This window comes from Dermacentor variabilis, chromosome 6 (assembly GCF_050947875.1).
Source record: "Dermacentor variabilis isolate Ectoservices chromosome 6, ASM5094787v1, whole genome shotgun sequence".
In the NCBI taxonomy this organism is placed as follows: domain Eukaryota; kingdom Metazoa; phylum Arthropoda; class Arachnida; order Ixodida; family Ixodidae; genus Dermacentor; species Dermacentor variabilis.
The window spans coordinates 87,299,385-87,311,432 of record NC_134573.1 but is presented as its reverse complement, the minus strand read 5'-3'; the positions used below and the strand labels follow the sequence as shown (position 1 = coordinate 87,311,432).

Sequence of the window (12,048 nt, the reverse complement as noted above, 5' to 3'; positions counted from 1 at the left end):
GCAGTCGGGCCTCGAAGCGCCGGAGAATATGCCCTTAGAGAATATTTCGGTGAGGATCTTGTTGAATCACACACCTTGCTTCATTTTGACCATACACATTGTATTTTGAGGACGTTTTTATTGGGGCCACGAAGCTGACATTTTGAGGAAAAGACAGCTTGATAAATTCATCGCTCACATTAATTGGCTATAAAGTGCCATGCTTATGTGCTAGCGCTGCGACTGCCATAGTGATGTCGTGTTGTGTTTTTTAGGATTTGCTATCTGACGGCCGATTAGAAACGTAGATAATTTTTCCATGATGTGGTATTTTTTAAACAATAAAATCATTATTAAAACTCAGGCGGTGGTGGAGATCTAAGGATTTGCGGCTAGGGGAGACCGACGCGTTAGCAATCGAATATGAAGAGATATGCCTTTTATTTCAGGATTAATATGCTACTGGACATAACCAACTTGCCCTAAACCTTTAAATTGCACTTTAAGGTCGTATTACATTAAAGTTTCAAAATGGTGTTTTAATTCATAATAGTATTTACTAACGCAACCTCGTCGCAATGTAATGCAAGATATGTTCTTATAGATAATCTTTTTAGCTGCAGGTTCATTGACAAAGAAATTTAGCGGCAGCAGTTATAAGGAAAGTTTCTAAAATGTTCCCTATCACCTGAGAAATCATCTGCCAGATGCCTTTCCGCCAGTAAATACACAACTGCCTTCATGTCTTTTCTGTGGCCAAATTTCTGTGGCCAAACATTTGTGCTGTGCAAGCTCAAGAAGCGAGTGTTGTAACGGGATATACGTCAACAGCACCATGTTTTGCATATCTCCCATTGCATATAAAGTTGTGCCAGCCCGTCGATGAGAATGATGTTGCCTATGATCCACCTATTATCGCAATGAGCTTCCGCATTGTTTCGCCTCATGATTGCGTGGCGAAGGATCTGTCCCACAGCCAGATCTCGAAGCATCGGCGTACTGGTATAAATTCTCGCCACCATATCGCGCCACAGCCCTGTCGATGTCGCAGTCGGCAAGCACTACTTAGTCCTGGTATTTCAAGGAATCTCTTTATTCTTCATCATGCATGTAGGAATGCATTTAAAACGAGTTGAAGGAGAGAGTCGGCAAGATTGAAGGATACTCTTGGAGTCGTCCTTTGGGTATCCAAAAAATATCAGGCTATGTATGGTCTCCATGACAGAATGTTGTTTATGTGTTTACGTGGTTTCAAAGTAACGTTCTAAACCGCTTCTGCATAAGAATACTAGTGTAGCATTACAAATTTAATATGCCTATTCACCGCAGTTTTCGCATGCCGATGTACTTATTCGACACCATTTATTCGGAAATCTTCGAATAATGTTAAAAAATAGTGTTCATGCTATCCTTCTATGGTATACAAATGGGCTTAGCTCCGCCAAGTGGTTATTATTAGTTTATGTTTATTAGATTTTCATTTCTTGTTTTTAGTACTACTGCGGTTCTTTTGTATTTGTGTTTCTTCTCCTATGCATTGAGCAATTTATTTCTTGTGCTTCCAATGTACGCGTTTGCGTTCTCTTGTAGCAGCGTATAGTGCAGTGTCTTGCATGGAAATGTTTTATTTATTCTTGATTACAATGCTGCTACAGGCCTGCATTGCTGGCGCAAGCATGCAGTGAAGGTTAAAGGCTGGCATTATATATATTTTGTTAAAATTTGGCCTACAGCTGCTTTCCCTAGTTTTCCTTGACTGTAGTTTTCTGCGTCTGTGCTTACAGCCATATTAAGAAACGAACTAGTCTACCTAAACTCACAGTGTAGTTCTAACATGCTTCACTACACCTAAATTACAGGAACTGCTAAGGGGATTGCAAGAACACTAACACCGCATCACATTTTTCGCAGGAGATACGGCTGCGAAGATTGCACTCGTGGATAGCCATGTTCAAGAGACGGTGCCCTTCGTACAGGGTGGTGGACCATATACTTCCTGTCTCTGGCACATGACCCCATGAAAGCCGTAAAGGAGCAAATTGTTTGGACGTGCCATCTGTTTAAACATAATTGCGTTGCTCATACATTACCATGTTTTCTAGACTATTGGAATTTACAAATTGAATCCGTGAAGTTGGCAAGGCGGATCCACTGGGAACTACTTTCCCGGAAGACACCAGCTTCAAAATAGTAAATTCAGAAGTTTGCGGAGACATGCATTGGCGTTTCGGTTACTTTTGTGCACTAATGCATCAAAAGGCGTTTTTTTTAAAAAGTGAGTAGGGCTACAACGCATTTTACCGCAAGTTTGACGGCGAATATCTCGTAAATGGTGTCATCCACACAATTCGTTTTTTGTGTGTATGCCTTGCAGTCGCGTCCACTAAAATACGTAAACTCGAATGTGGGTCTTAATGCAATTATTTAAAATGTAAGTAGTGAATTTCCGTTAATTTCTCGATTGTGCAAGTAATGTCCGGCTCTTCGAGTAGACTTGCTCATGGACTAGAATTGTGCTAGCTGCCACAGGCAATTTTCAAGAATTTTTGAAAATGCTAGATAAAAACTGGATGATCACTGAGAGGCAGGGAACAAAAGAAAAAAGAAGTAATGGAAATTTATCGTTAGGGTAATATAATTTTGCATGGTGTAGGAGGTGCAAGGAAAAAGCTTATTTCAGTGTGGATCTATATATTCGTATAATGGCGTGAACATTTGATAATTAGTAAAAAAAATACATTACCCGTGGATGTAGCTAGTATGAGCTGGTGGAAGCATCTCGTTGATTTACAGAACATCACATGAAAAACGATAGGCGTAAGTTTCCCAAGCAGTGTGGTTCAATATTATAGAGATATTTCCCTGAAATGGCCTAAACACCATGGCAATAAGAAATGAATCATTCGATGACTCTTTACTTTTTCAATTGCTTCTTGGCTGTCCGAATTTGGGCGAACGATACTGTGAACTTCCGCACAGGGAACCATAGTTACTTTTTTAACTGAGTAATTAAGACAGGATACTTAAATATCATTTGTAATGCTACGCTAGAGTAAATAAGGAAGTGTAGATAATTAAATGGTCTAAGTATTGATACTTCCAAAAAAAAAGACATGCTTTTTCTTTCAAATAACGACAAGGAGTTAGTTTATGAACATCTAAACATAGGAAGTTCTATGCAAGAGATTGGCTACTGTTAGAGATCCTCCACTGCTGGACCGTCAAAGTTGCGTCACAGGAGAAATTTCTCGACATCACGGAGAAAAAACGGAAGTGGTGCTAACAAATTTCAGCCAGGAGTTCGAACACATTTACAAGGAGATGAAGATCGCATACATCAAGAAAGTAATGGAAACCAGCAATGCGTTTGTCCTCTCAGACTCTGCCACACCTTTGTCAGCGGCCATATTTCCAGAAACAGACTTCATAACAAATGCAGGTCTCCCTATGAGTAAGCAGCAACAGCTCAAACATTTTCCCGACGATAATAAGACTGCTTTTCAACGTCATCGGGGGTAAAAAAAAAACACCACACCAAGTACAAAGCAACGCAAATAACCGAAGACTGCGCTCGACCACTCCGTCAGAGCCCTCACTAAGTTTTGACGCGAGAACATGAAACTACAAGGCAATAATTTTATAAAATGCTGCACGACGACGTCATCCAGCCGTGCAGAAGCTCGTGGGCATCTCGTAGTTTTGTTGGAGAGAAAGGACATAACCCTACGTTCCTGCGTCGGTTGTCGTTGAGTGAAGAAGATGCCGAAGCAGGATGTATACCCCTTCCTACAGATAAACGAGGCATTGGACCGGCTATGGAACGCGAAAATCTTTTCGTCGGTGGATCTCAAGACTGGCAAGTAAAAGTCGACGAGAACGATCCCAAAAAGACCGCTTTCATCATGCGGGACGGCCTGTGTGAGTTCAAAGTCATGCCATTCGGACCGCGCTGAGCGCCTCCAAGGTTCCGGCGTGTGATGGACATGGTGTTAGCAGGGTTGAAGTGGCAGACATGTATCGTCTAGTTCGAGGAATTTCAGCGATCCTCTTAGGTGGCTTGGGATATAATAGAGGCCATAAAGACATCAGGGATTCCTTTGAAGCCAGAAAAGTGCGACTTTATTGCAATAAGGTCCTCTTTTTGGGCCACGTGATTAGCGAATCTGGAGTCTGCCGTAATCAGCAGTAGCCATCAGCCATCGCTAACTTTTCACAGCCCATTGTCAAGAAGGGAATGCGCCCTTTTGTTGGCTTGTGCACTTATTACAGGCGCTTCATCAAGAACTTTCCGCGCTTCACCAGGACCTTTATCACGAAATCAGACGTCGATATTAGGGGGCAAGTGCCGCAAGCCGAATCCTTCGAAGGCCTTAAACGGCACCTGCAGTCACCACCCGTGCTAGCCTACTCCGGCGAAGACACCAACACCAAAATCCACACTGCCGCAAGTAACCTAGGTCTTGGCGCCGTCCTAGTCAAAAGGAAAGGTGGAGTTTAAGCGGTCATTATTACGCTAGCCGGTAGCTGTCCAAAGGGTAATCCGAATATTCTACAATGGAAAAAGTATAGCTTGCTATTGTCTGGGCTACCAAAAAATTCCGCCCTTACCTATGCGGCAGGCTCTTCAAAGTCGCAAGCGGCCACCATGCCTTGCGTTGGCTGGCAAATATAAAGGACCCATCATGCCTCTCACGGTGCAGTCTGAGGCTTAAGAAATTTGACATCACCGTCGTCTATAAATCGGGAATTGAAGCATTGATACCAACTACCTATGACTCAACCCCAATGACCAACCGTCGCAAAATGACGCGGAAGACGACGCCTTCCTAGGAACAATGAGCACAGAGGACTTCACTGAACCGGAACGAAGAGACCTGGAGCTAAAAAAACCTGGTAGAGTACTCGGAAGGCAAGACCGACGTTTTCTCTAGTGCATTTAGACGAGGATTGTCTTTGTTATCTTTGTAAATAAAACAAGATATGTATTATGCGGTAATGTCACGCGAAGGTGCCCCCATTTATTTAAATAAGGATTGCACTTCTTCGAGAAACACAGCAGTGTTGACAAAGCTTGCCCTGCTACGTCTCCAGCCACCCTGAAATTGTTTCTAGAAATGAAACATTTTGTCATTCATGCCGCGGTTCAGGTAGAAATGACAGCCTGGTTACAGTCACAGGCAGCAGGATGACATTACACCCGTACGCGAAAAAGAATGCTGTGATACAGTGAAATAATAAAAAATCCAGGATAATTCGCACCACCACAAACACTCTTCGCACCAGCCTATCCTGCAATACAATATTTTATTTTTACTGGTCATGCCTCCCCTAAAAGCAAATTGTAACATATACCTATGTCACACGGCCACAGAAAATGTCTTTACTTTGTTTATACCTCAAATTTTAATGCTTTTTGCGTAAAGCCACACAGATAAACACAATACCATTCGCCCTAATGTCATTTGGGCTTTGCATTTGACTTGGAATAGCCGAAGTTTCTACGGTCGGTTGCAGCGTTCTCAAAGAGGGCAACAAAATAAATATCACAGCACTGTAGCCAGCTTGCTTTTAGGATTCACTGTTATTGAAGGCACAAGGTGAACTTGTAAATAGATATTTCTTATTTAGTACCTTAAAATTGATCCCTCGTGAAACTGCTAACAGCATCGCCCCAGTAAATGTCATGAAATGTGCACGTGTGGCAGTTCCGCCGAAAAAAAATGTCATGAGGGAGCTAAAGGCAATGATGAATGAATGGCTTTTTTGTACCCGTGTGGCACGAAAATTACGTTGTGGGTGCGCCTTGTAAAGTATCGCCATATGCTTGCATAGCATCAAGCAGAAAATAAATCACTCGTTCTTGTGTTGAGAGGCAATGTTTTTCTTTTGTAAGGAAATCTCGCGCGAGAAAAAGTGTTTAGACTACGTGGACTACGTTTTCCTTTTTTTAAGAAAGCGTTGCGTAAGACAATCTCCCCATGTGAGGAGGTTGCCTTAAAGGCCCAGATATGCGTTTGGCAGGCTTTCGCTGCACTCGTAAAGGTCGGTATATTTCGGAAAACTTTCTTACGTTTACAGGTGTGCATGAAAATGACTGTACTGGGCTGTGTAAAGCTTGGAATTAAAAAAAAGAAGAAATGGGTGGGCGATCTTACCACTGTTCCGCCACAGGTCTCCAATTGTGATGGACGAACGTCCATTATTCCCAAGCGTGAAAATTCCAGCTTTCTGGTTTACAGCAGAAAAACATTTTGCTCATAAGTAGTATTGTGCATAGTATTGAGCTTATTAACAAAGAAATTAAGATACTTTAAGCAGGAAGGGATAGCTAATTGATCCGTGGACGGTGAGCTTTGCTTCAATATATTTAAGCGTCCTACTGCGCTGAAAAAGAACGTTCTGAAAAATAGGAACCCAACCATTTTATTGACGACATGGTTTCTATCTAGCGAGAGTACTTAGAATAAGCTCTAAAGTGAATAACTGTTCAGCGTTACAATATGAAATAAAAACGCTCGGGCGGATATAAGGAAGCTGCGACTAAGCGCGCGAAAGTAAATGAACATAAATGCTGCTATGGCTTTTGCTGCGGAAGCAAAATGCAAGTTTTGACCACTTACTTGTGTCATTTCTTATCGTTTGGTCTTGTGCTCCGCTTTTCGATTTCGTTTTTCCATACCTGCGCATTCTTACGGGCAGTTGATCGTTGATGAAGTTAGCTATACATATATGATCGCCCCCTTGGAGTTTTTGATACATGTGTGGCTAACACGGTTAATGTAGAAGAGAATTTTCCTTGCTTGTTGCCGCATATAAACAACACCCATCAATATGCCGCAAAGTCCTTCCATTTCATATCCATGTTTGTTGTATAATCCTGAAATATTTTCTAGCTAGCTAGTCATAAGACCCCTGCTTGAAAGGAAACCTTCTGAGCATGAATGCAACCGTAGTCAATAACATTCAGCGTTGCAATTACAGTGTACTTTATATTTTCTAGCACTTTCGATCGCTCTTTCTGGAACGGAAACAGTAACTTCAATAAAGACGTAACAATAATGAAATTCTTACTAATAATATTACTAATATTATGAATAATAATATTATTATGGTTAACAGACATTAATACTGAAGTTTCTGGTACACCGTAGAGGATTGTTTATCATTGACATCAAAGAGGTGCTTAGTCATGAATGTATAAAAAATTGTTCATTTATACCATCGGCCCTCTTAAATTTTACGTATAATTTTGCCCCTACTCTCCATCCAGGTAAACAAATCAACTACACTAAGCCCACAAGCACTAAGGCACGAGCAACCGGTTTGCAGACACGCTGCAAGAGCAAATCCTTCCAAGCTCTATGTATTAGGCAACAGAAACTAAAGAGCGTCATTTATCACCTATCTAGCATGTGATACTACTACGTGACGCCCCTTCTAATATGCCCGAGTGGTAAAAGTACAGGCTGCAATGCTCGCAACGGCCGCGGTGCCATGTGCCTGGACAACATCACTGGAAGGTTTCGCAAAGCGCTCGCAACTCAACAACAGTGACGAAGCGGTGGGAGCACTGGCGAAACTTTTTCAGATTGGCCGCCTCTCCCATTCTTTAACCATGACTTACCACAAGGTTAAGCCTAGAAGCTGTGAAGACAAGGAATCAAAGGGGGAAACAGCTGCAATTTTAATTAAAAGTTCTAATAACAGGGAAATGGGAAACAGGAGTGAGTGGAAAGAATTCTTATCTTCCTCGTCCTTTGACAGATTTCTGGCTAGTTTAGTATTCACAAATTGAGTTCCAGAAACGCGCACAATGACCATGTGATAATCGGGTTGTGATTGCCCACAGAACAAAGTGCGTGATAGCTTCTGCCGAATCTGACCAGCTCCAAATATAAAAACACTTACAATGTTTTTGCCCTTAGCTCTTTATTGCATTCACGCCGGTCTATCCGAGAAGAACAGAGCAAAGGTTGGAATGAGGATCATCGATACTTCACTTCTAGGCCACATGACCAATACCGCCGGTGCCTCCGACACCTCCGGCAAGGCCAAGGGCTTCATTAGGTGCCATGGTGATCACAGCTGAAACGAACGAGAAAGCAGTTTGAGGCCTAATCCCACCGATAATTAACATGAGTACCTCTTTATCGAAAGATACAACGTCTACAATGGTTGGTCTCATATGTTTTATTCCTAGGGCGCAAACACCAAATAGATATCTTATTCTCCGGTAACGGAGCAGGAAAAAATCTGTATCCAGAGAAAGGTATGGAGAAATTATATGAGAAAGCAAAGCGCCGGCGTGCTGTTTTTGACTCAGTTTCTATTTCGTGTTCCCAACGAGCCTAACATATCAGTGTACGTACCATACGTAGAGCATGCGTACTACTGTTAAATATATCCATCAAAGAAAACAGCGCAACAAACACGGACTAGACTTTAAGAAGACAGTACGAGTGCTCCATGCCAACACTTCGTTCTAATGTACGTGCACTAGTATATTTCCAGAAAAGGAAGAGTTGTTGAGGGGACGTAAAAGAGGGGCAGAATAAGCATTTGAATGTTCTGAGCAGGCATCGAGCCAGTTATGCTCGTGAAATCTAGGAGACCTTTACGATGATATGCGAGGGCTTGTCAGGCGTCTGCGCCCCTTCAGTCGTCCTCAGCAACAAGGAGTACACATTTCTCCGGCACTAATTGTGATGTATTCATTCACTTTGTTATTGAGACCGATCGGTGTCTGAGATTTTCATTCTCCCCCGTATTTCCTTCACCACAACTCGCCTTACTTTTCAAGCTACACATTAATGTGCGTGCAACGAAACCAATTCTTAGCAGTGAGTGTTTGTCCTGCCTTCCTCCTTTATATCTGTGCTTTTTTGTGCAGTTTGTGAATAATTCATACAAATGAGGTCACGTTCAAACCCTGTCAAGTTAAATATATGTTTAAGAGACGATTGAAAACGTATCAGCGAGGACTTTTGGCGGAAATATTATGAGAAACCTATTAGTTTCAGAGTACCTTCTTTTGAACGGTAATGTTGTCAACGTTCGTATTGAAAGGATAGTATATTTTGATTTATTTCTTGAAGAACGTTTAGAGCATCGTGCATACGCACGATAACAGTACGGAATATGCTAAACTACTTTATTATTTCACGGACTGCAAAAGTACAAATGCATGATAAACATAGAGCAGCTCCGCGAAAAAATAGTATGATTTGTGGATACTAAATTATATTGCAGCTTCTTCCCCCATTTATCGAATGCTTCACTTTTACATACAGTGTGAAATTTAGCCTTATGTAGAATGCAATTACATATATCCACCTATTGCGATGGCAACCACCACCAGAAGGTCCATTCCAAACAGGCGGTTCATGTTGACTTGTGCTGCAGAAAAATATAATGTGGAAGCAGATTAGTATCACAAATAAACTTTTCAAGCTTATATTTTATTACCCCGTTACGCTAAGGGCTCGAAGCACTTTCGTATTTATGTGACTTGTGTTCCGTGAAAAACTGAGAACATAGTTGTTTGCAAAGTTTCTCCGCCTATACTTTGCACAAACTGAACATGATAAGCTAAATAACCGAAAACAGTCTCAAACGTACGTATAGCACTTGCGTCTTCTAAACGTCAATAATCAGTGAAGTATGGCAATATATGGTGTTTTCATTTTCCAATTTTGCTCTTACTTTCTACATAACATATTCCTGCCCCCAATGATATTATTAACATACCACTCAACAACTTAACTTCATGACACACCACTTTGATACATCTAGAATATCACTATCCAAGGTTAGCCTCTATACTGGTGCCTGATTCGGCGTATTGCAATGCAGGCAATGCGTTCGGTAGTGAGCGCCCTCTCACCTGTCGTCGGATGCGTCACTTTGAAGTGTCCTCGTAGGTGAACTTGTCGATGCGAAAGCAAGCCTTTCAAGGTACTGTTTATATACAAAAATGCATTCCTATTTACACATACGATAAAGTAACGCAGATACAAAGGACAGTAGCCTACGTTGACAGGAATTTCCTGAATGTCAATTATCCATCAAATGACGTCAAACAACCTATAATGGATGTAACATCCGAATAAAAGAAAATATAAGAATATTGTTCGATATGTTCACACTGCTGGTTTCAGAGCGAAAACTAATTACATGCATTTGAGTCAAAATGTCGGGCGAACATTCAATGCCCACGTGACATTGTGTGTTAGAGCTAAAGGCCGCGTGTCGATACGGGCACCGGCTACAACGTTTCAACGCAGCCGAAATTCAAGAAACGCCCTTGTACTAAAAAGTTCTCTCAATGTTAACAACGTAACGAGATCAAACTATGCGGTTGCCCCGACTATGGCGTGCACCATAACAAAATTCGGCATTTCTCAAGTGAAACCCCTTTACCTACTATGCTTTTATAGAACACATTCTATCATGCAGGAAAGTGAGATGTAACTAATTCTCATGTCATATAATTACCCGCCCGATTTCAAGCTCTTCTTGCACATCTCCCTTAAAATGATCCTTATTATCTCCAAAGCCGGTGCATCGTTCAGGTCTTCCTGCACCCAAGATAGCACACATGTTTTTAAGCGTCGCGGACAAACAACAGTTTCGTTGTAAAATAAGATTTATTTATGAACAATGTAGATTTAGAAGTGATTGTATTTCGTCTGCATCTGCAATATATTTTATAAATATCGCAGTGGCAGGAATGAAATCTGCTCTCAAGCTTCACGTGAGAGTGGATTATGTTGATTTATTACCCATGCGATGGGTCAACTTCGTAGTCGATGTCTCTTCTTCCTTTATCTTGTAGACCCTTACCTAGGCGCCATAACTGTTTTCTCTCCACCTTTACGTCTATAATGATTTGCCTACTTCGTTGCATAACAATTTTTATTGCTTAGCCCCATACTTCGAGTGCCTATGCAATGATTACAAGCACAGCTCCTTTGAGTTTTGCTTTCGAGTTCTTTATTGTTAACTTTACCCTTAAGGTGCTGGGAATGATTATTATGAGCCCCAACACTGAAATTTTCTGTTTTCATTTAAAATAGGGTTCGCAAACAGTCATTTTCTACTCGCAACCCATGTGTGATTATTGTAAACACCATGAACTTTATATATACTTGCCCACCACTAATATTACCACGCCCTTGGGCCACTTGCTCCCATAAGACGACGCCCGGCTGGCTGACGAGCTGGCACCTTCGACTTTTGTCGGTGCAGCGCTGCCCCTACGACGGCTCGGCCTTTAATGACCTCTTTTACAAGTCGCTTGTCAATTAAACGTTGCATTATTACCTCACTGAATGAAGATGAGCTTGATATAGGTGTATTGTATGTTTACACATGCCAATATTATGTACGCCAAAGTAAGTGAAAAATTCCGTTCGATTGCATTGCAAGAGCCGGCAAACAAATATTGATATTTGTCGAGCCATATAATACTATTTGTTTGAACACGCTGACATTTAGCCCAGTACCACTTGTATTTTATTTCTTCCCAGCGCAACCTGGCTTTTCCTTCACTGCATCCGGATTATGCATCAGGCTGCCCCGTCTTTACTTCGGTTTTTCTGAACTTTCTACATACTCTTTAAAGAAAACATATCTATAAAAAACTGTCTGTAGTTCTAGCTATATCAATCCAGCAAAAGTCAGCCTCTGCGGTACTCCTGCTTCTCTTTTATATTTAGTCCGAAAAACTCTGGCTGGCGGGGACGAATGGCACATAAGCCACATTTCGTGTAGTCATCATCTCTATTGCCGGACCTGCATTTCAATATGAATACCCAGAGTAGCAGCCCAGCCAGCCATGGTGACGTATTGTGTATGGCGTCGCTTTGCAAATTAGGAGCAGAAGTGTTCTATCTGGTGGCCACGCCGGACTCATCTCGAGCGGGGCAAACTGCCAAAACCCTCGGGCACTGAGAGCCCAATCAGGAACTTCAGGTGGTCAAAATAAAGGCCAAATCCACCACTACTGAGCAAATCGTACTCATAAAGGGCAGTCATTCTTAAGATTTATTGGAATTTGAAAGTTAACCT

At 41.7% G+C, this 12,048-nt stretch overlaps 1 protein-coding gene across 1 annotated transcript in view; it reads left to right on the top strand.

Moving 5' to 3' along the window:
• LOC142586205 (thiopurine S-methyltransferase-like) overlaps window positions 1-2,851 on the top strand; it is a 35,973-nt gene extending 33,122 nt beyond the window's left edge. The window contains exons 6-7 of the mRNA XM_075697456.1: window positions 5-49; window positions 1,891-2,851. Coding sequence (XP_075553571.1) covers window positions 5-49; window positions 1,891-2,000 — 155 coding nt within the window. The 3' untranslated portion in view covers window positions 2,001-2,851. The remainder of the gene's footprint in view (window positions 1-4; window positions 50-1,890) is intronic.
• The last annotated feature ends 9,197 nt before the right edge of the window (window positions 2,852-12,048 follow it).